General features: G+C 37.1%; 1 protein-coding gene across 5 annotated transcripts in view; it reads left to right on the plus strand.

Moving 5' to 3' along the window:
- Window positions 1–956: 956 nt before the first annotated feature.
- COMMD7 (COMM domain containing 7) overlaps window positions 957–27,018 on the plus strand; it is a 36,340-nt gene continuing 10,278 nt past the window's right edge. For 2 of the 5 annotated variants that reach the window (XM_003757012.4, XM_031954100.1), the window contains exons 1-3: window positions 1,411–1,613; window positions 10,181–10,234; window positions 11,053–11,155. In XM_003757012.4, coding sequence (XP_003757060.1) covers window positions 1,530–1,613; window positions 10,181–10,234; window positions 11,053–11,155 — 241 coding nt within the window. In that variant the 5' untranslated portion in view covers window positions 1,411–1,529. Of the gene's footprint in view, window positions 1,162–1,408; window positions 1,614–8,873; window positions 9,954–10,180; window positions 10,235–11,052; window positions 11,156–27,018 lie in introns of those variants that run through there. The other 3 variants (XM_012553624.3, XM_012553626.3, XM_012553625.3) reach the window with 3 other exon arrangements.

Below are 27,018 nucleotides of genomic sequence, written 5' to 3' on the forward strand. Positions count from 1 at the left end.
AGCACTGGCCCTGGAACTCCAGATACTTCCTAGCTCTGTGCCTCTGGGCAAGTCATTTAACCCCAATTGCCTAGCAAACCCCCCAAAAAAATTTTTTTAAAAAGAGAAAGTGATGAAAAATTGAAGAAGAGGCATTTAAATGTATCTATTTTTTAGATAAAGCCCTGGCCCCGTAGTAAGGAGAACCTGAGTTCAACTCCAGATATTTACTGTGAACCTGGCTAAGTCATTTAACCCCAAGTGCGTTAATAAAACAGGATTGAAGGACCTCAAATTAAGAACTCCTAAAATATAATTTCCAATCAAATGAGATAACATAAAACCTATTTTGCACATCCTAGAGCTATATACATGCTACTTATTATAACAATTCCTCCTAAATACTTATCTATATACACTGATAATAAACCCCCTACACTCCTTTAGAATGCAAATTCTCTTTTCCTTCCTCTTTTAATATCAGCACTAGCACAGTGCTTTCTATACATATAGCTGCTTAATAAATATCAATTAAATTAAATCAGAAAAATCAATTATCCTGGAAATAATGTCAGCAACTCTCATTTCTTCTACATACAGAGATCACTCCTCCTAACATCCCTGTGAGGAAGACAGTCCAAAAATTACACGCCCATTTCACAAATGAGAGAAGAAATGCGTCCGGGGCCCGTCCTCCTAAATGCAAACCCGGAACTCTTTTTGAGGATTGATGCTTTATAGGAAAGCACACTGGACTGTTTGCGTGGGTACTTGGGTTTCGGTACCCAGGAATTTACCTAATCTTAAATATCTGACTTTAGGAGCCGTCACTTGCAGAGTCTTCCTTTCCTTATCTATATAATTTGTGGCACTGCATGCACAAAGGCTACCGGGAAGAAAGCCTGGCAGACCTAGAACGCAAGCCGTTATTCTTTTAAAAAAACCGGAAAGCGGGGGGGCGGGGCGGGGAGGCAGAAGAAACGCTTCCGGGAGAGCCGGGCCTTCATCCGTCTCTAGGACGCTTGCATGTTCTAAGGCGCGCTTCCCCTGCCTCCCTTCGCTACGCAGCTTCCTTTTCTACGCGTAGTCCTCCCCGTTTTAAGTTGTCAGACTGTAAGCTCCTTGAGGACAAGGTGTCCCAATTCCCGACGCCCGGCACAAAATAAGAACGTGATGATGAAGGTTTGTTTCCTGGGCCGGACAGCTCACCCTTCCGGCTTGGATTGGCTTCCCTGCTACCTTGGACAGGCTCCAAGCTGGGGGAAATTCGGGGCGTGTAACGCATACCTAAGCCTACCGAGAGAGTTAACCCTCCCGCCCAGCTGGGGCGGGCTGGGGCTGGGGCTGGAGCAGCGCATGCGCCCAGACACTAGCTAGGCGCGCTGGCCCCCAGCTGGGCAGGGGAGGGGGCGGGGCACGCGCGGGTGCGCGCGCAGCATTCCGCCTCGGGGCCGAAACCGAGGCCGGCGGCGGCGGCGGCGGCGGCGGCGGCGGGCGCGAGGAAGCACCTAGCTAGACGGGGACGCGCGCGCGCGCCCGTGCGTGTGACCATGGGACGCCTTCATTTCACGCGGGACCCCCTCCCCGAGTCCATAGGGAGCGATATGGTGCACTTGAACCAGCTCAGCGCGGAGGTGCGCGCGGCGCGGCCTGGGAGGGGGGGAGGGGAAGGTGCGTCCCTGAGGGGTTCCCGGGGGTGGGGCCCGCCTGCGTTTCCGTTCCTTCCGCGTGCCTGGATCGGTTTTGTGAAGAGCCTGGCCTTTGGCGTCCGAGGCTCGGGGAATCCTGTGCGGCTTAAGGGAAATCACTTGCCCTCTCTGGGCCTGGCAAACCTCTTCTGTAACATCCGATGGGGACAGCTAGCGTCCTTCCATCTCCAAATCTTTGATCCTGTGAAGCCCAGGGAGGAAAACAAAACACTTGAGAATTAAAGCCAAAGAAATTTTAGGAGTGGGAGGAATGGGGAGCAGTGGGCGACCAAAGGGAGAGGAGGATCGTGGTGTGGTGGGATGACCAGGGTGACCGCAGAAATAGGAAAGTGCAGCCGGGGGGGGGGGAGGGGGGGCGGGTGCACTTGGAGGGTTTCTGGGAGCGAACCCTATCCAAGCCGACTGGGTAAGTCCGACTTTTCTTTGCCTCTCTTTTCCCGAATTTACCTTCGGTGCAAAAGGAAGTTACCTAAAAGGAAGGGGACAGGGAGAAAGGAAGGGTTGTTTTTTTTTTTTTTTTTTTGACTTAAAGTCATGTTTTTTGTAGGCAGCCAGGTGGCAGCAGTGGAGAGTGCTGGATTCAAGTCTGGCAGATGAATTCAAACCCAGATGGGCTTGCCTAGCTGGGCGAGCCTCAGCCCCCCGAACCTCTGCTTGCCTTAGTTTCTTCAGTGGAAAAGTGGGGATGACACTTGATAACAGGATTCTTTTTTTTTTATTTAATAGCCTTTTATTTACAGGATATATGCATGGGTAACTTTACAGCATTAACAATTGCCAAACCTCTTGTTCCAATTTTTCACCTCTTACCCCACAATAAGTATACCTAGATGGCAGGATGACCAGTAGATGTTAAATATATTAAAATATAAATTAGATACACAATAAGTATACCTGACCAAAACGTTATTTTGCTGTACAGAAAGAATCAGACTCTGAAATATTGTACAATTAGCTTGTGAAGGAAATCAAAGATGCAGGTGGGCATAAATATAGGGATTGGGAATTCAATGTAATGGTTCTTAGTCATCTCCCAGAGTTCTTTCTCTGGGCGTAGCTGGTTCAGTTCATTACTGCTCCATTAGAAATGATTTGGTTGATCTCGTTGCTGAGGATGGCCAGGTCCATCAGAACTGGTCATCATATAGTATTGTTAATAACAGGATTCTTGTGAGGATCAAATATAATATTAAATAAATATATTAATAAATTAATAAATATATATAATAAATATTAAATAATATTGAATAAATAAAGCGTTTTGTAAATCTTATGTCCAGGACCTCTTTGGCAGTCATGTGAAAATTAGGAACCACTTCTTAGAAAAATGTTTTTAAATGCATACCATACATAGAGTTAAGAAGAAAAACAATTGTATTAATACAGTTATTAAGAGAATTTGGAACTCAAAATTTTTAAAAGTGAGTGTTAAAAGTTAATTTTAAGAAATAAGTTATCAAAAGTTTTAAAAAAAAGAAACTTAGACAAGTTAAGAAATAATCTTAAGTTATTTCTAAATTATCTTAAATTATCTCTAAATCGCTAACATTCCTTGAAGTTCCAGAAGTCTAACTTGTTTTGTGAGCTTCATGAGAGCAGAGGCAGCCTTGATTGATTGAAAGGAAGGAATTCTTCTGGGCTTATGTTCTGGAGAAATCTGCCTTCAAATACCTATTTCTTGTGCTAGTCTTGTGGCCACAAGCAATTTAAGCCATTTAATTATCCGAACCTCGGTTTCATTTGCTTCCCTGTAAAGTGGATGGTGTGATATTTTTAGTTTTGTCCTTAACCAGTTTTTTGTATCAAATGAGATGTTAGCTGTTATGACTGAATAGAACTCTCAGTGTTTTGCTTAGCAGTGGTATATGGAATAAAAGTTATATTGTAATCCATCAGCAAATACCTCAGTATTATGTTAGAGGGATGTTGTGCTTCCTGGTTGTCTGATATAGCTTTTCTATAAAAATTAAGATAATGAAGACAAGAACACCCAAGCACTAAATATGAGAATAAGCCATATTTCTTTTTTTTTTAATTCAGTGGTATTTTTATTTTTTCAATTACATGTAAAAAGTTTTCAACATTCATTTTTCTAAGATTTTGACCTTGTCTTGGTATAAGTTGTGAGATTTTGGTCTATAACTAGTTTCTCCCTTATTATTTTTAGTTTTCTCAGCAATTTTTGTGAGTTCTTAACCCAGAAGCTGGAATCTTTGCGTTTATCATACACTAGGTTACTGTGGTCATTGACTATATTTTGTATACTTAACCTATTCTCCTGATCCACTACTCTATTTCTTAGCAAATGGATAAACCATATTTCTTGCTGAAAATCAAAACTAAGATCCAAACCTCTTTATAAAAGAACATTTTTATTGATTTTTTTTTAATTACAGAATTCATTTTTGAATACATTACCATACCAGTCCACCATCACTAACTCACTCAACTTTATTGTAACACAGTTAAGCCAAACCTACTTAGACAATGACCACATCAGATAGTATATATGCAATATCAATCAGCCAAGTATTTAAAAAGGACATACTAAGGCATTGGGGCATATTAGATACAAATACATACTTAGATCCCTGTCCTCAAGGAGTTTACATTCTTGGAGATTAATGTCCTGGTCACAAACAAGTAAATATAAAGTATATACAAAATAGTTTCCGGGTTAGGGGCAACTAACATCTAAAGGAATTAGGAAAGTTCTTTTTGAGGAGATGAGACATTAGCTGAGTTTCTCTACTCATAATTTCCTTTATCTTTGACTCTCCTAGAAAAGAGAATAAAGTGCAATTCCTTGTTTCCTAAGATTAGTTATTAAAATTATAGCACATTTGACTTGTTAGTGTTCTTCATTTACATTACTGTCTGTATCCAATCATACAGCCTGTGTTTCTCATCCATTCTATTTATCTCTCAACTTACTTCAAACCCCAATCACCATTTGTCAGAGCTATTGTTGTAGCCTAATTAGTTTCCTTGTCTTACCAAAATTAATTTTTTTTCCCCAAAGAGCAGGTGTTACTCACATACTTAAAGTTGGTCAGATGGAAACTCTTGTTTGGCATTTAAAGTTCATCACCTTTTTACCAACTGTCTTTCTAGCCTATCATACATTATTTTCCCAGCATACTTTAGGATCTGAACAAATCGCCTTCTTTCTTATCTCACATCTTTGTGTCTTTGCACTGATTTCTTCATTCTTCCAATAAACAATCTATTCATCTTTGTCAACCTAATTTCCCTCAAAGCTTAGTTCAAGCTACGTATGCCACAATCTACATGAAGTCCTTCCTGATACCCTCTCCACCAATACATTTTAGAAGGTAATATTTGTGGGTATGTATGTGTGTGTATATTGCTTTTTACTTGTTTATATACACTTCTCTGTGGATAGAATGTAAGCTCCTCAAAGGCAGACTTTTAAACTTTTGTTTTGTATCCCCACTTCCTCTAATGCCTAATGTATAGTAGTGCTCAATAAATGTTTTTTGATGGACACTTTTTCTACAGCCACAGAATCATGGTATGAATATTGTGGCACATTTAAAAAATGGATCTTTTCTATCTTTGATCCCTTCAGATATATGCCTAGTAGTGGATCTTTGGCTCTAAGCATATGAATAGTTTAATGCCTCTCCCCCATGTTTCCAAATAGTTTTCCAGCATGATTGTACCAATTAGCATGCCACAGACTTTAATTCATATTTTTAAATATTATTTTATCTCACCATTATATATAAGGACAATTTTTATTTTTTATTTTATTTTATTTTTTATACATGACCAAAACGTTATTTTGCTGTACAAAAAGAATCAGACTCTGAAATATTGTACAATTAGCTTGTGAAGGAAATAAAAACTGCAGGTGGGCATAAATATGGGGATTGGGAATTCAATGTAATGATTTTTAGTCATCTCCCAGAGTTCTTTCTCTGGGTGTAGCTGGTTCAGTTCATTACTGCTCCATTGGAAATGATTTGGTTGATCTCGTTGATGAGGATGGCCAGGTCCTTCAGAACTGGTCATCATATAGTATTGTTGTTGAAGTATATAATGATCTCCTGGTCCTGCTCGTTTCACTCAGCATCAGTTCGTGTAAGTCTCTCCAGGCCTTTCTGAAATCATCCTGTTGGTCATTTCTTACAGAACAGTAATATTCCATAATATTCATATGCCACAATTTATTCAGCCATTCTCCAGCTGATGAGCATCCACTCAGTTTCCAGTTTCTAGCCACTACAAAAAGGGCTGCCCCAAACATTCGTGCACATACAGATCCCTTTCCCTTCTTTATAATCTCTTTGGGATATAAGCCCAGTAGTAACACTGCTGGATCAAAGGCTATGCACAGTTTGATAACTTTTTGAGCATAGTTCCAAATTGCTCTCCAGAATGGTTGGATTCATTCATAACTCCACCAACAATGCATCAATGTCCCAGTTTTCCCGCATCCCCTCCAACACTCATCATTATTTTTTCCTGTCATCTTAGCCAATCTGACAGGTGTATAGTGGTATCTTAAAGTTGTCTTAATTTGCATTTCTCTGATTAATAATGACTTGGAGCATCTTTTCATATGACTAGAAATAGTTTCAATTTCTTCATCTGAGAATTGTCTGTTCATATCCTTTGACTATTTTTCAATTGGAGAATGGCTTGATTTTTTATAAATTAGAGTTAATTCTCTATATATTTTGGAAATGAGGCCTTTATCAGAACCTTTGACTGTAAAAATATTTTCCCAGTTTATTGCTTCCCTTCTAATCTTAAGACAATTTTTTAAAATAATGAGCTTTTTATTTTTCAAAATATATGCAGATAGTTTTCAATATTCACCCAACCTTGTGTACCAAATTTTTTCTCCCTCCCTTTCCCTCTCTCCCTCTCTCTGTCTCTCTTCTAGTTCTCTCCCTCCTTCCCTCTCTCTCCCTCTTTTTTTTCTCTCTCTCTGTCTTTTCACCCTGCCTCCCTTCCTCCCTGTCTTTGTCTCTCTGTCTCTCCCTGCCTTTTCTCTCCCTTTTCCTCACTTCCTCTTTCTCAGAGACTTTAAGCAATTTGATTTAAAACTTTAACTCTTGATGTGGAAAGTTTCTGGAGTTGGGTTTATTTTGGGGCTGGACCAGGGAGCAAACATATCTAGGCTGTAAATTAAAGAATCCTACATGTAGTCTTTCATTTTACCAATATTTATTAAGTACTTAACCTGTGATGGTTTTGTGCTTACTGTTAAAAGGAGATGAATATGGAGGGGACTGCCCCTGCCCACAAGGAGTTTGCAATCGATTAGGGAGGTAATACAAATGATAATTTTCTTATTAGCAAATTGTATTTGAGCCTCTTAGCCACCTATTGAAATAAATTAAAGCAAAATAAATCTCATTTTACGGATTGTGACTACTGAAGCGTGTGTCTCTGCTAGTGATCTAGCAATAAACATTTTAGGTACTATTGTGTACTGGTGTTACTGAAAGGAAAAAAAAAAGCAAAAAAACAGTTCCTGCCCTCAAGGAACTTACATTCTTATGAATAAACTGTCGAAAGAAAGGAAGGAAAAAAACATTTATTGAACTCTTACTAAATTCAAAACACTATGTAGCTTCAAAAAAACAAAACAAAAACAGCCCTTGCTCTTCCTAACAGACCTCTTATTGTAATGGGACACGCTCAGATTTAAGGTGAAGATTTCAGCCTCAAGTTAGAAGGAAAGAGTTCCTTGGTCCTTAGATTGCTGGAGCCAGTCTGATGGCAATGCTTTTTCATTGTTGTAATTTAAATTATTTTTAAAATTCTGAACAAATATTTTTAAAGTGTTTCCACACACAGAACTGAACATTAAAAATTCTATATAAAATCATGAATCTTCATTTCCTGCCAATAGGGTTTTTTTAAGTATGTAATAAATTGTGCAAGTTACTTTCAAAACTATCCGGTTTGGTTTTGCTTCTTTCCGAACTTCCATGTTCTCCTTCGCATTTTTAAAAAATGCTACAACAATCTCCTTTTTAAATTTTAATGTTACAGTTGCTAACCACTGTCTCCTTTCCTACTTTAACACTCCTCTTTCCATCAACAGAGAAACTAAAGGAGGGAAAAATCTTTGTAATAAGGGCTAGCAAATGAAACCTATTCTGTGCCCATGTCCACAAAAGTATGTCTGTCTCTGCACCCTCTGCCCATCACCTCTCTGACAGGAAATGAAGTCTTAATTGAAGTTTATTTTCCTTTATAGTGTTGTTGCCCTTATATCAATTGTTCTGTTTATTTTCTTTCAGTTCATAATATCCTGAATTCTCTGAAATTCTCTTTTGTCATTTATTTTTTGTTTGTTTATTTATTTTTGTTTTTTTTTTGCTGAGACAATTGGAATTAAGTGACTTCAGGACTGGTGCCCTATCCACTCCACCAACTAGCTGCCCCTCTTTTGTCATTTCTTCTTAATGCCATAATTTGAATGATTCCCCAGTTACTAAGAAGCCATGAGTTCTTACTCTCCCTGGTCCTTTGGTATCATTTCCTTTGATAAAATTCTTATTTGTTTTTGGTGTTGCACTATTAGGTAGTGTCAATAACTTTGGTGAGATTTTTTTCCCTCCTTGGTCATCTTTAGCCCTGGCTGCCAAGGAACTGGAGACTTACAACACCTCCACAGGTAGTTGCCAAGTTCCATATCCTGAAGGCTTCTTACTGAAGGTTATTGGTAGGTTTGGGGATGGGGGGAAAGGCTGGGCTGAATCCATAAAAGGTCTTTGAGCTGAGTCTAAAGAAAGAATTCAAATCCTTCTCAGTTAATTTCAATAAAGATTATATATATTGAGTTAATTGTGAGAGAAACAGACTAAGGGATAGGACAACATGAATATGGCCTTTAGATATTGGACTTGCATTTGGAAAAGGTACTTAATTTAATGACTCTAGAGGAGAGAGCTAGGACCTACTAGTTGGGCTTTCAAAACCCTTCACACCCTGGACCCTTTCCTGGCTCCTTCTTTCTCCATATTCTAACATTTTTCTATTCTTATACTTTAATCTTCACATTCCCTTGGACCTTTGGTGCTGCTCCCCCTTGCTATTCCTGGAACTGGATTCTCTATCTCCCTTCTCAGATCATTTTCACTGGCTGACCTCCCAAGCCTGGAGCACTTTCCTTGTCTCCCCCCCCCCCCCCCCCACACACACACACACACTCCTGTCTGGTCTCATTAAAGTTTCACTTTCCGCAAGAAGCCTTTCATAGTCCTTATCCTGAAACTGTCTTCACTTTCTGCAAGCAGCCTTTCCTAGTTCTTATTCTGAAACTGTTTTGTTTGTATATTGTTATTTGTTGTCTCCTCTTCCCACTTCCACCCTCCAACCCCTTGAGATCAGGGACTGCTTCCCCCCCCCCCCCCCCCCTTTCTTTATATTGAAAGAACATCACCCAGAGTCTTCAAGCAAAGTTCAACCATCTTATGGTTAGAATTGCACCAGAGGGCCCCAAGAATCTTCTAATTTTGACATTCTCTTATTTATTTAATAATCATATATTAAGGGTCTGTTCTATCATCTATGTGATGGGCTAAAGGAAGTCCCAGATCTGGGTCCAAGGAGCCTGCAGTCTATGTGGGAAATAGCTACTTTATATTCATTTGTCATCTCATTTAATTCTCACATTTTTTGTGACATGATTATAAATAGTATTAGCCCTATTTTATAGATGTAGAAATCCAGACTCAGTCATTTCTGTGGCTAGTCAATCAGTGGGCACAAAGCTTATGCCAGGAGATATTCAAACCTAAGTCTCTGCTGACTGTCTCATGTACACAGATGGAGGAGCACTATGAAATCAATTGAAAAAAATTGCTTTCAACTGGGGTGGATCAAAGGGAAATATAGATTTACAGCTGGAAGGAAGCCCAGAGAGGTTAAAGACTAAGGTTGCTTCTGAAGTTCTTTCTGTCTTTAAATCTATGATCCTATAATCCTAATGGGTCACTTACCCCAGAATTTGAATTTAGATCTCTAATTTGATTTAAATCCAGTTTTGTTATACTTTATGCTAGAAAGCACTTGGAAGCCTTCTTTAAAAAGATGGCATTGAAGCTTTGTCTTTTTGTGGAATAATAGATGCCCTGGTACTGCAGTCCATAGCAGAATGGAGATTGAATCTTCCTCTCAGTTCATAGTCTTATGTATCAGCAACTGCTGTGTCAATACTCCTTGGTGTTGATGAGCTATTTTTAAAATAATGTTCCTTCAGTGAACTGGATGCAGAAGGTAATATGTTGTTGGGAAGAGATTTCAGGGTGTTGGAGGCAAAGGCTGGTTTGGGAAATGAGCCAGGAGGAGGAGGGGGAGGAAAAGGTTGTTGATGTTTGGTGCTGCAAATGTTCTGAGGTCTTGCCTATTTCCACTCTTTTGAGACTGCAGCCCTGGGTGGAGTTGAATCAGGAATCTTGATTCAGTAGATGAATGTACTGAAACTCTCATTTTCACTTTAACAGCAGTTTTCAACGCTGACCGAAGTGATTTTCTACTTTTTGATTCAACCCAAGGAGGTAAGGTTTTTTACTTGATGACCAGAAGTATTGACTGGGAAGCTGTTTTCCTGGACAGCCTGAAAAAGCAACAGGGCTTTTTACCTCTTAGCACAGAGGTGATGAGCTGGGGTTCTTAACCTGGGGATCTGTAGATAGAATTACATCTTTTATTTCAATACAGTTGGTTTCCTTTATAATCTTATGTGTTTTATTTTATGCAATTAAAAACATTATTCTGAGAAAGGCTTTACTAGATTGCTAAAGGAGTCCATAACAAGAAAAAAGATTAAGAATCCCTAGATTAGAATAAGACATAAATTTTTAGATATGGCTAATGCTTTATTAAACCACATTTATTTGTTACAAAGGAGGGCTTTTTTAAGAGGGCAGTTATTGGGTAGTAACAAAAAAAGAGAGGAAAAAGTAATATCAGTAGAACTTTTCAAAACAAAAGGAAAAGTGTAGAAGTTTTATATAACTATCTTATTTTGGTGGCACTTTTTAACATAGACTTTTTCCCCCAATAGTATTTTATTTTTCCAATTACTTGTAAAGATAGTTTTCAACATTCATTTTTGCAAAACTTTGAGTTCCAGATTTTCCCTAATCCTCCCTCCCCAAGACAGCAAGCATTCTGATATAGGTTATGCATTAACAAAAACTTTTAAAGCAGGTTGCACATCATAGAAGTTCATGGTTTCACGAACAATCCTTTTTTTTTTGGTTGTTCATTGTATATAAAAATGTTTGTGTTTGATTATTAAGGTTATAATAAAACTTTTAGAAATATTAAGTGTTTTTTTTTTTTTTTTTTTGGTCTTCTTCCTGTGCTACAGATTGAAACATTCCTAGCTAAACTGTCTGATTTTGCTGCCACCAATCAGATCAGCCTTGGACCCTTAAAGAATATTGTGAAAAGCATTCTCTTAGTGCCTAATGGTGAGTGAATGAATATTGTCTGCCTTTGATGCTTGTGTTATTGACTTTACTATTTACCCTCTTATGTTAGAAACTTAATGGACTTTCTTCCCTTTCCCTAATTATTCATATGTTGTTTAGGCTTCTGATCTTTTGAAAAAATATAAATCAAAATAAATTCTTTTTTTCAATTAAGCATTTATTTTCTCTTCCTCTCACTTTCCCTATTCTCCAATTGATTAAAAAAGAAAAGAAAAAAAAATCAAATTCTCATAACAGACTAAACTTAAGAGTCAAGCAAAACAAATTATTGTATTGACCATGTCCAAAAAACTATTTCTCATTCCTAGTCTTGTATACAATATCCCTTCTCTATTAAGAGGTTGGTAGCATGCTTTCTCATGGTCCTCTTGAATAGTGGTTACTCATTGTATTGATGAGAATTCTTAATCCTTTCTTTGTCTTTCAGTGTTATTGTCATTGTATAAATTGTTCTACTGGCTTTGTTTAATTCACTCAGTATTGGTTCTTCCTGTTTCCTGTGTTCTCTATTCTTTTCATCCTGTCTTTTGGTACATTGGTATTCCATTACATAGTATTGGTTCATCTATTCCCTAAATGATGACTTCTAAGTCTTGTTAATTCTATGGATGCTGTGTCTTTTATACCTGATTTCTCATCTGTCTTGTCATGCCCCCTTATCATGTCCAGCTCCATCTTCTTTCCATCCAATTCGTCCATTACATGTTGTTAATTTATCTTCTTTAAGCTTAAACCTGGTCCCATCAGATTTGAAAAGAATATGATACATAGGGAGAAGTACTCTAATATTCTGGCTTCAATCCTGGCTCTACAGTGTACCTATGAATGAGCCACTTCACTCTCAGGATGTCTTTTTCCTCTCCATCAGGGATGTTAGAATTAAATATCTCTGAGGGTCTCTTCTAGCTCTAACTGTGTGAATCCTGACTCTTTGGTGGTGCAGGTCCCTATTGCCTACTAAATGAATTTAAATTTTGCTGGCATCACACAGCCTAGGTACTAAATTTTTTACGTGTGTCTCATCTTACTTCTTTCCTTATACTGTCTGCTCTGACCAAGTTGGAATCTTTTCCCTGAATATTCTCTTTGGACTCTTCCTGCTGTGCCCTTACCTAGTGTTTCTTCTTCAGAGCCCTTTCCCTTTTTCTTCTGTTAAATGCCCACCTAGTGTTTAATGCCCAGCTTACATACTACTTCCTTGATATGAGCTCTATGCCATTAGTAACAACTTCCCCTGCCTTAGTGTTCAATTTTTTTTTTTTAAAGTATTCTATTAGTCAGTCAGTCTGCATTTATTAAGGGCTAATTGTGTGGCAGGCAATGTGCTAAATGCTTGGTGAGGTGAGGGTGGGAAGGCTCAGGATGAAGCCTTACAAAGAAAAAGCAAAAATAGTCCCTGCTCTTCAAGAAACTTACATTCTAATTTTTTTTATTATTAATAGTATTTTATTTTTGCAAGTATATGCAAAGATAGTTTTTAACATCACCTTTGCAAAAACTTGTGTTCCAAATTTTTCTCCTGCTCCTCTCCCCAAGACAGAAGCAATTTGATACAGGTTAAACATGTGCAATTCTTCTAAACATATTTCCATGTGCATCATGCTGTGCAAGAAAAATCAGATCAAAGGGGGAAAAACATGACCAAAAAAAAAAACCAAGCAGACAAACAGTCCACATTCAGTCTCCACAGTTTTCTCTCTGGATACAGGTGGCATTTTCCATTTCAAGTCTGTTGGAATTGCCTTGAATCACCTCATTATTGATCCCAGTTGATCCTCACATTATCATGTTGTTGTTGTTTACAATGTTCTCTTAGTTCTATTCATTTCACTTAGCATCAGTTCATGTAGATCTTTCTAGGCTTTTCTGAAATCAGCTTGCTCATCTTTTCTTACAGAACAATAATATTATATTACATTCATGTACCATAACTTATTCAGCCATTCCCCAACTAATGGGCATCCCCTCAATTTTTGGTTCCTTTTAACCACAAAAAGAGCTGCTACAACATTTTTTACACATGTGGGTCCTTTTCCCACCTTTATGATCTTTTTGGGATATAGACCCAGAAGTGACATTGCTGTATCAAAGGATATGCACAATTTTATAGCCCTTTGGACATAGTAGTAAAAGAAGTAATAGAAGAAACTTATCTATAAATAGGTACTTTTTATAGAGTCAGAAGAAAGTAACTTTAAAGAGATACTGATAGTTACAAAAGGGCCAAGGAAGACTTCCTATGGACTTGACTTTTGAGAAAGCTTGTAAGATAGGGCTTCTGAGAGATGGAAGTGAGGAGAGAACAGTTAGAGCAAAGGCAAGGATAGAAGAGGAACATTCCCCAGTTGATGGGCATTAGTTTTTAGTTTTATGCAACCACAAAAAGAATTGTTACAAATAGTTTTGTACATTTTTAGTTAAGAGTTTGTGTGTGTGTGTGTGTGTGTGTGTGTGTGTGTGTGTGTGTTTTGCTTAGGATTAATTTATCTTCCTCCTTTCTCCCATTTCCCTCTTGCTTTCTTGTTGAATGAAATGTATTTCTGTACCCATTTATATATGGAGCTTAGCTATACTTTTTCCTTGAGACTGCCATTTTGGTATCATTGTTCACGCCTTTTAAAAAGAATTTAAAAAAAAAAAATAGCAAAATTAACACCAGTCAGGTCTGCCATCTATGCAGCATCTTACCCCATAATACCCCACCTCTACAAAGATGTAAAGGAAGAAGTACTCTTTTCCTTCTTTTCTTATTAAAGCTTTTTATTTTCAAAATATATGCATGGATAATTTTCAACATTCACCCTTGCAAAAATTTGTGTTCCAAATTTTTTTCCCTTTTCCTCTTATCCTCTCCCCTAGATGGCAAGTAATCCAATATATGTTAAACATGTGCAATTCTTCTATATATATTATCACAATTATCATGCTGCACAAGAAAAATCAGATCAAAAAGGAAGAAAATGAGAAAGAACACAAGATGCAAGTCGAACAGCAACAAAAAGAGTGAAAATGTTATATTGTGATACACTCTCAGTTCCCACAGTCCTCTTTCTGGGTGTAGATGGTTCTCTTCATCACAAGATCATTGGAACTGGCCTCAATCATCTCATTGTTGAAAAGAGCAATTCGTCAGAATTGGTCATCGTATAATGTTGCTATTGCTGTGTATAATGACCTCCTGGTTCTGTTCATTTCATTTAGTATCAGTTCGTGTAAGCTGGCTACTTGGTTCTGGGATTATTGTTGTTCTCTTCTTTTGACAATATACACATTGTTATTGTATATATTATTTCCCATACTCTGCCCTTTACTTCAGTGAGTAAACTTCCCCATGCTTCTCTGAATTCTTGATATTCATAGTTTCTGACAGTAATATGCTACCACATTCTGTACCACAGTTGATGTAGCTCTGAGAAGAGCTTTCTGACTGATTTCCTGGTCTTCAGCCAATCATAGAATTCCATTGCTCAAAAGAGACCTGAAGTCCAGCCACCCCTTGTTTTTAAGGTAGGAGAAAATTAGATTCAAAGAATGAAAAAAATTCTCTAAAGTTACTCTGAGTGTCAGTGTAGAGAAAGGATTTCTTGATATTCAGACCAGGAATATCTGTCACACCTCTGCTCAGAAAATCCTTTGTGGCTTGTTACACTTCTGGGTAGCTAGATAGCTTTTTTCCTACCCTTCTAACTATTGTATATCTTTGTTTGTTTGTTTGTTTGTTTTATTTAATAGCCTTTAATTTACAGGTTATATGCATGGGTAACTTTACAGCATTAACAATTGCCAAACCTCTTGTTCCAATTTTTCACCTCTTACCCCCCCACCCCCTCCCCCAGATGGCAGGATGACCAGTAGATGTTAAATATATTAAAATATAAATTAGATTTTATATTTTTGTTGAGGAACTCTGCAGACCTGTTAGCTCAGCCAATCAAAAGCCACAATTTGCTCTCCCACTTCTGTGCTTTTGTTTTCATTGTATTGTATGCCTTAAATACTCTTTTTTTTTTTTTTTTCTGGTGAATTTCTATTATTTCACTAAAACACAACTGAAATGTCTTCTCCAAAAAAGGTCCTTCTTTTCTTTCTTCCCTTACTCTCTTCCCATTTATTGATAACAGACTATTTCCTTGGACCATTTTATGTGTATTTATTTTATCTTGTAATGTTGTGTACTATAGCCTTCCTAGACTTCTTAGACTCCCCTTCTTAGACTTAGACCTTCATGAAGGCAAGGTTCCTGTCATAACTAAGTGGAGATCACACAAACCTGAGCCCAGTGCTCTATACACTGTCAATACCTAAGAAATGTTGAGTGAAAGCATAATTGCAATCTTTTTCTTTTAATATAAAAAGCTTTTTTTTTTTTTTTCAAAATACATGCAAAGAGGGCAGCTAAGTGGCACAGTGGATAGAGCACCAGCCCTGAAGTCAGGAGGACTTGAGTTCAAATCTGCCCACAGACACTTAACACTTCCTAGCTGTGTGACCCTGGGCAAGTCACTTGAACCCAATTGTCTCAGTAATAAAATAAAGAAATAAAATAAATCATAAAAAAAAATTAAAAACAAAACAAAATACATGCAAAGATAGTTTTCAACATTCACCCCTACAAAACCTTCCAAATTTTTCTCCCTCCCTTCTCTCTCTCTTGGAGAGCAAGCAGTCCAATATAGGTTAAATGTGTACAATTCTTCTAAACATATTTCCACATGTATTATGCTATGCAAGAAAAATCAGATGGGGGAAGGGGGAGGGAGACAAGGGGATGAGAAAAAAGCAAACAAACAACAACAAAAACGGTGAAAATGCTATATTGTGATTGGCTTTCAGTCTTCGTAATTTTCTCTCTGGATACAGATGACTTTTTCCATCCAAGTCTTTTGGAATTGTCTTGAATTACCTCATTGTTGAAAACAGCCAAGTCAATCCCAGTTGATCATCATATAATCTTGTTGTTGCTGTGTATAATGTTCTCTTGGTTCTGCTCATTTCATTTAGTATCAGTTCATGTAAGTCTTTCCAGGCTTTTCTGAAATTAGCATCCTCATCATTTTTTTTTTTCAACTTATTCATTTAATATTTTCCCCAGTTATATTCAAAAGTTTTTTACATTTGTTTTTAAGATTTTTAAGTTCAAGATTCTCTCCTTTATCACCACTCACAATAAAAAAATTACATGTGAAGTTATGCAAAAGCATTTCCATAAATGTCAAGTTGTGAAAGAAAACATAGATCTCTCACCCTAATAAAAATAAAAACCCTAAAGAAAAATTAAGTTAAAAATAGAGAGAGAGAGAGAAAGAGAGAGAGTAATAGAGAATGCTTCGATCTGTATTCAAGCAGTTCCTTCTCTGGGTATGGATAGGATTTTTCATCATAAGTCCTTCAGAGTAGATGTGGATGATTGTACTACTGAGAATAACAGTCATTTACAACTGGTCACGTATAGTATATTTCACTTTGTTCATGGAGGACTTTCTAGGTTTCTTTTCCCCTAAGGTCCTCATCATTTTTTTTTAAATTTTATTAAAGCTTTTTATTTATAAAACATATGGATAGATAATTTTTCAACATTGACCCTTGCAAAACGTTCTGTTCAAATTTTTCCTTCCCCCCAACCCTCCCCTAGATGGCAGATAGTCCAATACGTGTTAAATATGTTAAAATATATGTCAAATCCAATCATGTATATATATATATATATATATATATATATATATATATATATATATATATATATATATATTTATACAGTTAACTTGCTGCACAAGAAAAAAACAGATTAAGAAGGAAGAAAAAAACTTGAAAAAAAAAACCAAAATGCAAGCAAACAATAACAAAAAGAGTGAAAATGTATGTTGTGTTCCACACTCAGTTCCCACAGTCTCTCTGAATGTATATGGCTTTCTTCATCACTGAACAATTGGAACTGATTTGAATCATCTCATTGTTGAAGAAGGCCATGTCCATCAGAATTGTTCATCAAATAGTTTTCTTGTTGCCGTGTATAATCATCTCCTGGTTCTGCTCATTTCACTTAGAATCAGTTCATTCAAGTCTCTCTAGATCTCTCTGAAATCATCCTGTTGGTCATTTCTTACAGACCAGTAATATTCCATAACATTTATATACCACAATTTATCCAGCCATTCTCCAACTGATAGGCCATTCATTTTCCTGTTTCTTGACACTATGAAAAGGATTGCCACAAACATTTTTTCACATGTGAGTCCCTTTCCCTCTTTTAAGATCTCTTTAGGATATAAGCCCAGTAGAAATACTGGTGGATCAAAGGGTATGCACAGTTTGATAACTTTTTGAATATAGTGCTCATCATTTCTTTTTTTTTTTTGTGATCATGGTCAATTTATCAGATACAGAAGGTTACAGCTACTAGTTTCCAGATATATATTTTTTTTAATAGCCTTTTATTTACAGGATATATACATGGGTAACTTTACAGCATTAACAATTGCCAAACCTCTTGTTCCAATTTTTCACCTCTTACCCCCCCCTTACCCTAGATGGCAGGATGACCAGTAGATGTTAAATATATTAAAATATAACTTAGATACACAATAAGTATACATGACCAAAACATTATTTTGCTGTACAAAAAGACTCAGACTCTGAATTATTGTACAATTAGCTTGTGAAGGAAATCAAAAATGCATGTGGGCATAAATATAGGGATTGGGAATTTAATGTAATGGTTTTTAGTCATCTCCCAGAGTTCTTTTTCTGGGCATAGCTAGTTCAGTTCATTACTGCTCCATTAGAAATGATTTGGTTGATCTCGTTGCTGAGGATGGCCTGATCCATCAGAACTGGTCATCATCTAGTATTGTTGTTGAAGTATATAATGATCTCCTGGTCCTGCTCATTTCACTCAGCATCAGTTCGTGTAAGTCTCTCCAGGCCTTTCTGAAATCATCCTGTTGGTCATTTCTTACAGAACAGTAATATTCCATAACATTTATATACCACAATGTATTCAGCCATTCTCCAACTGATAGGCCATTCATTTTCCTGTTTCTTGACACTATGAAAAGGATTGCCACAAACATTTTTTCACATGTGAGTCCCTTTCCCTCCTTTAAGATCTCTTTAGGATATAAGCCCAGTAGAAATACTGGTGGATCAAAGGGTATGCACAGTTTGATAACTTTTTGAATATAGTGCTCATCATTTCTTATAGAACAATAATACTCCATAACATTCATATACCATAACTTATTTAGCTAATAGCCAACTGATGGGCATCCACTCAGTTTCCAGTTCTTTACCACTACAAAAATTTGTAGTGCTAGTGTACAAATTTTGTACATCTGGGTCTTTTTCCCTCTTTTATGCTCTCTTTGGGATACAGACCCAGTAGAGACACTACTAGATCAAAGGGTATGTACAATTTTATAGCCCTTTGGACATAATTCTAAATAATTCTCCAGAAGGGTTGGATCAGTTCATAACTCCATCAACAATATATTAGTGTCCCAGTTTTCCCACAGCCCTTCAACATTTATCATTTTCTTTTCCTGTCATCTTAGCCAATGTGAGAGTTATGAATGTGAGAGATACTTCAGAGTTGTCTTAATTTGCATTTCTCTAATCACTAGTGATTTAGAACATTTTTTCATATAACTAGAAATGGCTTTAATTTCTTAGAATGAAAATTTTGTTCATATCCTTTGACCATTTATCAATAATTGCAAAATGTCAGGGTATCCTTCTTTGGTGGAATTAAATATTAGCTGAACTTTATAAAGACAGTTTGCTACCTTAGAAATACTCTGGACAGGATGGCAATCTAGAGGAAAGCTATAGAGGAAGAACCTAGCTCTTAAGCAGGAATTGATATCTTTTTTCCCCCTTGCAGTGTATGGAGAGATTTCTCTTTTCCTCTTCACTCTCCCTTTGGATCTGGCATTTTATAGCAAAGCTTCTTCCTCAGTAGGTGAAATAATATTCATTAAGGAGCAGGTCCAGGGAGCCAAAAGAGTTATTAGAAGCAGCTTTGAGGAGTAGGGTCCCTATAACTAAGAAGAGAACCTATTATAAGCTTTAGGAGAGTCTGGAAATCAGCAGTTCAAGTCCAGTGTATCCAGCTAAGTTACTTACCCAACAGAGAGGCTGGACCCAGAGGGATGCAGTGTAAAGATATCTAAAACAGAAAGGAGAGATGCAAATTGACAATTAATTAGATGTGAAATCAGAATTTGGCATTAGGAAAATAGGTGTGTGCTGTTATTAGGATAAATATGAAAGTTAAGATGAGAAGCAAATTTTGGGCAAAGAACATAATTTTGACTTTATACACATGTGGAGTGAGAAGTACTGGGAGGATTTCAAAATATAACTATCAATCATTTGAAAATTTGAGTGTGATGCTTATGAGAAAGGGTTATGGCTAGATGTAGATTTGATATTCATGTTCAAGGGGCAGCTAGGATGTGTAGCAAATAGAGCACTAATCCTGGATTGGTCTGATGTCACAGAATGCAAGAGAGGAGAAAAAGTATCACAAAAGGAAATGAGTGGGGCCAATAGTGTCAGATGATGGTTCGAAGAAAGGTTTGAAGAAGATGAGTATTGAAGAAATGATAACCAGGCTGATTCAGAAAAGCCTGGAAGGGTTTACATTAACTAATGCTAAGTGACATGAATAGATTCAAGAGCACATTGTACACAGAAACAAGATTATGTAATGGTTTACTGGGATGGACTGGGTTCTTCTCAACACTGAGGTAATTCAAGCCAATTCTAATAGATTTGGGATGGAAAATGCTATCTGCATCCAGAAAGAGAACTATGGAGACTGAATGTGGATCAAAGCAAAGTATTTTCACCCTTTTGTTGTTATTTGTTTGCTTGTTTTTTTCTCTTATGGGTTTTTCCCTTTTGATTTGATTTTTCTTGTGCAGCATGACGAATATGGAAATATGTTTAGAAGAATTGCACATGTTTAACATTTATTAGATTGCTATTTTGGGGATAGGGAGGAGAAAGGGAGAAAATTTTATAAAAGAAGGTCTTGCAAAGGTGAATGCTGAAAACTATGTTTGCATGTAGTGGGAAAAATGAATTACTATTGGAAAAAAAATGAAAACAGGCAAAAAAAGAAAGAAAGAGAAGATTGACTTTGATGACATAGTTTTGGCAGCTTTGGAGAGAATAATTTCTTCTTTTTTTTTCCCAGTGTTTTTTAAACTTTATTTTTATTTATTTTTTTTATTTTAATAGCCTTTTATTTACAGGTTATATGTATGGGTAACTTTACAGCATTGACAGTTGCCAAACCTCTTTTTCCAATTTTCCCCCTCCTTCCTCCCATCCCCTCCCCCAGATGGCTGGATGACCAGTAGATGTTAAATATATTAAAATATAAATTAGATACACAATAAGTATACATGACCAAACCGTTATTTTGCTGTACAAAAAGAATCAGACTCTGAAATATTGTACAATTAGCCTGTGAAGGAAATTAAAAATGCAGGTGGGCAAAAATATAGGGATTGGGAATTCAATGTAATGGTTCCTAGTCATCTCCCAGAGTTCTTTCGCTGGGCGGAGCTGGTTCAGTTCATTACTGCTGCATTGGAACTGATTTGGTTCATCTCATTGCTGAAGAGGGCCAGGTCCATCAGAATTGGTCATCATATAGTATTGTTGAAGTATATAATCTCCTGGCCCTGCTCGTTTCACTCAGCATCAGTTTGTGTAAGTCTGGAGAGAATAATTTCAATAGAACTGGGGTTCAAAGCTATGTGGCAAAGAATTGAAGAAAGAGGGGCTAATGAAGAAATGGAAGTAGTGAGTAAGAAGGAGGAAACTGGTAATGAAGTGTATAATACCAAGGTGAAGTGAAGGATTTTTAGCATAGAAGAGACCTGAACTTATTGTAGTAAGTAAAGTAGGAGGGAAATAATTCAATAATTGTTCTCTCATCACCAGTCATTCCCTTTCTAATCTTTCCTATATACAGATGCCTCATGAATTGTCCTAAAACATTTCTTTGATCATGTAACTTCCCTCTTTTGAAACTTTTCATTGCTTTCTGTTGTCTTAGAGCAGCATTTCTCAAAGCTTTTGATCTTAGGTTTCCTTTATACTCTTAAAAATTACCAAGGGGGACTCCTCTCCCTTCTTCTCCTTCAGAGCTTTAATTTATGTGTATTATATTGATTAGTATTTACTCCATTAGAAATTAAAATATTCTATTATGAATGTAGTTTTGAACTCACTGACCCCTGAGAGAGTCCTGGTGACCCCTTTTCCCCCCAAGGATCACACTTAGAGAATTACCATCCTACAGGATTAAGTTCAGACTCCTTTCTTTCCTCCCTATACCTCTGTGACATTGTTGTATCCTAGTTCTCCTACCTCTTTTCCAACCATTCCTTCTTGGTCTCCTTTGCTTCTTTATTTCCCATTCTCTTAGAGTGAGTGTCTCCCATGGCTTTTTCTAGGGTTGTCTTCCTTCTCTAGACTCCATATTTTCTTTGACCTCATCCAGTTTCATCTGTAGAATCATCATCTATTTCTTGTGCACATGACTTGCAAAGTTATATACTTTGCCTTAATGTTTCCTTCTGACATGTGGTTTTGTAGCACTCTAGAAAAGTTCAGATAGATGTACCTCAAACTTTAACATGTCTAAAATAGAAGTGATTATTTTTCTCTCCAAGCCTCTCCCCCTTGAAAATTTCTCTCTCTTTTTTTTTTTTTTTTTTGAAGGCATCATCCATCATCTTTTTAAGGACATAGCTTCATAATCTGAAACATTTTTGACCCGTTTTCCCCTCTTCTTCACCATGTGACATCTAATCAGTTGCCAAGTCTTATTGATTTTAACTCCTTAACACCTCTCAACCTCTTCTACCTTCATGAAGCCACCATGAGAGTTCAGACTCTCACCACCTTGTCTGGCTTATTGTAATAGCCCAGACAGTTTTTTTTTAACTGTAACATAGTTTTTTTTATTTTATGATATATGTTTTATTTCCAGGTAAAGTTCCTATACCCCATTTATACCTCTTTATCTCTCTAACACTTAGCCCAGAGTCCTATATTTCATTACTTCAGCAACTTTTCAGAAGCAGTTGTCTCTAAAACTCCGTCCCCAATATTGACTGAGGGATTATATACTTTTTGATTTTCATGGTAAGGTCTTAGCCAAGTGTATGAAGAGAGCCAGGTACATTAAATCATCTTTTTTTTTTTTTTTTTTTTAACTTTACCCAACAGTTAATAGGTGCTAGGTTATGTCTGGCACAGTCCTAGGAGTTGAGAAGCAAAGATAAAAAGAGAAGTGTGCATCTGACCTCAAGGAGTTTATATTGGCTTGGTATCAGGTTTGCTAGAGAACAACCTATACAAAGATAAGAAAATGCAAAACAAGTATAAAGGGTCTTCTTATTCATCTGGGAGAATTGGGGAAGGTTTCATAGAGGAAGTGGCCCAGTTATTGAACCTAGAAGGGAAACAGGGGTTTTAAGAAGCTTATGTAGATATTAATGTGAGGTATCATCTCAGATTCCAGATCATCTGTTTAATACGTGTTTATTGGATCCTTGAAACTCTGGGGCTTTTTTCTTTCTTCCCCCATCCTCACCTTCCATCCCTCATTTCTTTGGGGATTTTTCACAATAGTCCTCACATTGACATCTCTTTTCCCTTGTTTTACCAAACAAAAGCACATAGATTGATAATCTTAGGAATAATATTTACTAACTTTCTAACAAATTTTAAGAAAAGTAAATCTTTGCTCTTCCCTTAGCTTTCCTTTGGATCCTCATACTGGTACCAGGGCTTCTAATTAAAACTTCTCTGTTTTTGAAATACAAGACTCTGAGGTTTTTTAGTAATGGCTCATATTAGCACTCTTTTATATTAACTCATTTCTCATTGTCTAATAAGATTGGTGGGACAAGTACTACTAGTCTTGTATGTGAAAACTGAAGTTCCAATAGGTTAAATTATCTAGGCCCAAGATCATCCAGCAAGTTAATATCAGAGCTGGAACTCAACCCAGTTGTCTTGATTCCTAGGCCAGGGTTCTGTAGCATCCTGTAAAACTATCTCAGAAGGAAGGAAATAAGAATATATTAAACCTCTTTTTTATGCCAGACACTGTCCTGAGTGCTCTACAAATATTATCTTACTTGATCCTTGTAATCACTTTGGGAACTATGTTATTATTATCCCCATTTTATAGTTGAGGCATGCAGAGTTGTTGAATAACTTGCCCACATCATATATTGCTAAAGCTTGTGGCTTTATTTGAACTCAGGTCTTCCTAATTCCAGGCCCAGTACTCTTTCTACTGCATCATCTACCTGCTTCTAAGATTGAGAACTATCTATGTTTAGGGTAATAAAATCTTAATTCTTCCCCCTGGTGGGATTCAATGATTTATAATTCTCTCTGCTTATATAAGAGCTTAAGATAATACTTTTAAACTGGAAGAGACCTGAAGAGTTCTGTCCTCATTTTACAAATGAGAAAACTGAGGTTCACATTCATCTATTTCCTTCCACCTCTCCCCTCCCCCCTTCCTCTTTCTTTTTTCTCTTTCTTTCCCTCCTTCTTTCTCTCCCTCCTTTCTTCCTTTCTTCCTTCCTTTCCTCCTTCCTTCCTTTCCTTCCTCCTTCCCTCCCTCTCTCTTCCTTCTTCCCTCCCTCTTTCTTTCCTTCCTTCCTCCTTCCTTTCCTCTCTTCCTTTCTTCTTTCCTTCCTCCCTCCCTTCCTTCCTTCTCTCCTTCCCTCCCTCTCTGTCTCTCTTTCTCTTTCAGGATTAAGTGACTTGCCCAGAGACACACAACTACAGGTAAGTATCAAGTGTCTGAGGTCACATTTGAACTCAGGCCCTCCTAAAACCAGGACTGGTGCTCTTCCCACTGAATCCTCTACCTGCCTCTTTTATGTTTTAGTCAATTCAGTCACCTATTACTGTGAACATTGTACTAGGCTTAATATCTTCTTGAGTACCCCTGCTTTGAAAAAGGATCTGGACAGATTAAGTTTTACAGAAAATTAAAGTCCCAAGGTCTAGATTGATCCCTGAGTTTTTCATGATGACTCAGTGGATAGAGAGAAAATTAGAAAGAAAACTGCCTGTTACAATTCTTACTTTTTGATCCTGGGCAAGTCACTACCTTCTCAGTACTCTTAAGACCAGGGCCTCTTTTTAAAAATAGCTTTTTAAAAACTTCATTTTAATAATAGATTTTTGTTTTCAAAAAACATATAAAGATAGTTTTCAACATTCATCCTTGCAAAACTTTGCATTTGCGTTTCAAATTTTTCTCCTTTCTTTCCCCCAACCCTCTTTCCCTAGACAGCAAGTAATCCAGTATAGGTTAACATGTGCGGTTCTTCTATATATATTTCCACATTTGTCATGCTACACAAGAAAAATTAGATTAAAAAGGAAAAGAATGAGAAAGAAAAAAGAAAAGCAAGTAAACAGCAAGAAAAAAATTGAAAATACTATGTTGTGATTCACATTCAGTTCCCATAGTCCCCTTTCTGGATGCAAATGGCTCTCTCCATCACAAGTCTGTTAGAATTGGCCTGAATCATAGTTTCCTCCCCCCCACCCCCAAATACATATGCAAAGACAGTTTTCATCATTCATTTTTGTAGAGCTTTGTTTTTTTATGAATTTTTCTCCCTTTCCCTTCCCCCTTCCCAAGATAGCAAACAATCCAGTTTAGGTTAAATATGTGCATTTCTTCTAAATGTGTTTCCTTATTCCTCATGCTGTGCTAGAAAAATCAGATCAAAAGGGGAGAGAAAAAAATGAGAAAGGAAAAAACCAACAAGCAAACAGTAATAACCAAAAAAAAAAAAAAAAGTGAAAATATTGTACTTTGATCTATATTAATAGACCAGGGCTTCTTAAACTTTTTTTACTTGTGACCCTGTTTTGCCCAAGAAATTTTTCTGTAACCTTGCATATATTGGTGTATAAAATAGTAATACAAATCAAACAGTTATTGAAAATCATAATTTCACAACTCTCACCTTCAGTTACCAGACCCCATATGAAGTTGTGAACCTCAGTTTAAAGAAGCTGGGCTCTTGACAACTCTCCAAGTTCCCGATTAGGGACTGATGAATTGGGTAGAAAGCATTTTCCAAACCTGGGAATTCTCTTCATCAATGAAATCTCATGTTTAGCCTTTGTGTTTATTTGAAGGTATACCCCCCCCCCCCCCCCCCCCCCCCCCACTAGCTTCATGAGGGCAGGAATTTTCTTTGTATACCTATATATAGCTTTCAGCACAGTACAGAACACACAGTGGGTGCTCAGTTAAGTTTTGTTCAAAGATATGATGAATGAAGTATAGAAAGCATAGGAGGCCCAAGAATTTAGTGCAGAACTTAACTACTTGCCCAACTTTCTGCTACTGTATCTCTTACCCTTTTTAGAGGGAACCTAGAAACTCCTACCCACTTAAACCCTTAGGCTCACTTTCCCTCTCCAGTTGTAGTGAGCTATTTCTATGAGGCAGCTACTCCAATGCATCCTTAAAACATTAGGGCCTTATCTTTGTATGTATTTTGAAAATAAAAAGCTATTATTTAAAAAAAAAAAAAAAGACATCTGGGTCTTTGTAGAAATCTTGTAGCTATACCCTTAGGTCTTTGCACCCTTGACATTTGCTTTGTTGCTAAATAACATGTCCTATCTTCTTGATTTAGAGAGTATGAACTTCTTGGGAGCCAAGATTGTATTATTTTTCTCCTTGTGATCTTTAGAACTTACTTAGCATGATCTTTTCCCCATAGTACCCAATAAGTTCATTTTAATAAACCCACTGCAAAAGCAAATTTCAGTAATTAAGAAAAATTCTTTGAGCTCTTCAGAGTAGCCTCACTGAAGCTAATGTCTTAGAGTTTAGAAGAGATTGTTGGCTGACTTTTTTGAGCCTGTCCAGGCTGGCAAAAACACACAATACTTCCTGGTATTTCGGCTTTCTCCTCTTTAGACTTCCTTGTCCTGTCAGATTTCTGAGATGAAAGATTTCCTCTCTTTGTTTAAATGGTTTCTGTTAAGGTGTTTGTGGCATAGACATGTCAAGTGTTGGAGAAGTAAGGCGATGAGGCAGTTAGGGGCCTTTAAGAGCTTTTATCTTCACATTTTGTTCTTTAATTGTCTTCTCGAGGTTTAGGAAGAAGCCAGTGGTAAATTCACCAGGCATTTATTTGTGACTTTTTACTGTCAAATTTTGGTTGAAAACTTGGTCTCCAAAGACTAGTGAAGATATGAACATTTATAAGTACTTTGTTCCTTAGCACCACTTCAGAGCGACTTGGAGCCTTTTGTCCTAACTTCAGAACTAAGCTTGAAAACTCAGCAGGGGCTGGTCCACAGTGCTTCAAAGGAATGGCTTGGCTGGGTCAGGTAGAAAGAAACTTGAGAATTGAAACTACTGTTAGCCAGAGGGTTGATAGCTTAGCCACAAGTTTGATTCCCATGAGATCCAGCTGATATCTTTAAACAAGTAGAATCTACAAAGAAAGGCGTAATATTTCTTATAAGTTGATTAAAAGCTCAGTATAACCTATAAAATGTTGTCTTGTAAAATCTCCTCTCTTGTATTCCCCTGTAAACCATTTTGCTTTGAATTTTATTAGATGTGATTTGTTCTCCTATTTTTTAAAAAATCTATTCATAACAGGCATCCTTCAAGGACCCAAGCAGATTCCTGCCTTTTCTAGAAAACCTTCCTGAGATCCCATGTTAGTCCTTTCTCATGCTCCCTTTACACTTCAAGGTCTTTGTTCAATGCCCTTATTTGAGAGAGGGGAAAACTGACATCTAGAGAAGAGTAA

Source organism: Sarcophilus harrisii, chromosome 2, assembly GCF_902635505.1.
Source record: "Sarcophilus harrisii chromosome 2, mSarHar1.11, whole genome shotgun sequence".
Lineage (NCBI taxonomy): Eukaryota > Metazoa > Chordata > Mammalia > Dasyuromorphia > Dasyuridae > Sarcophilus > Sarcophilus harrisii.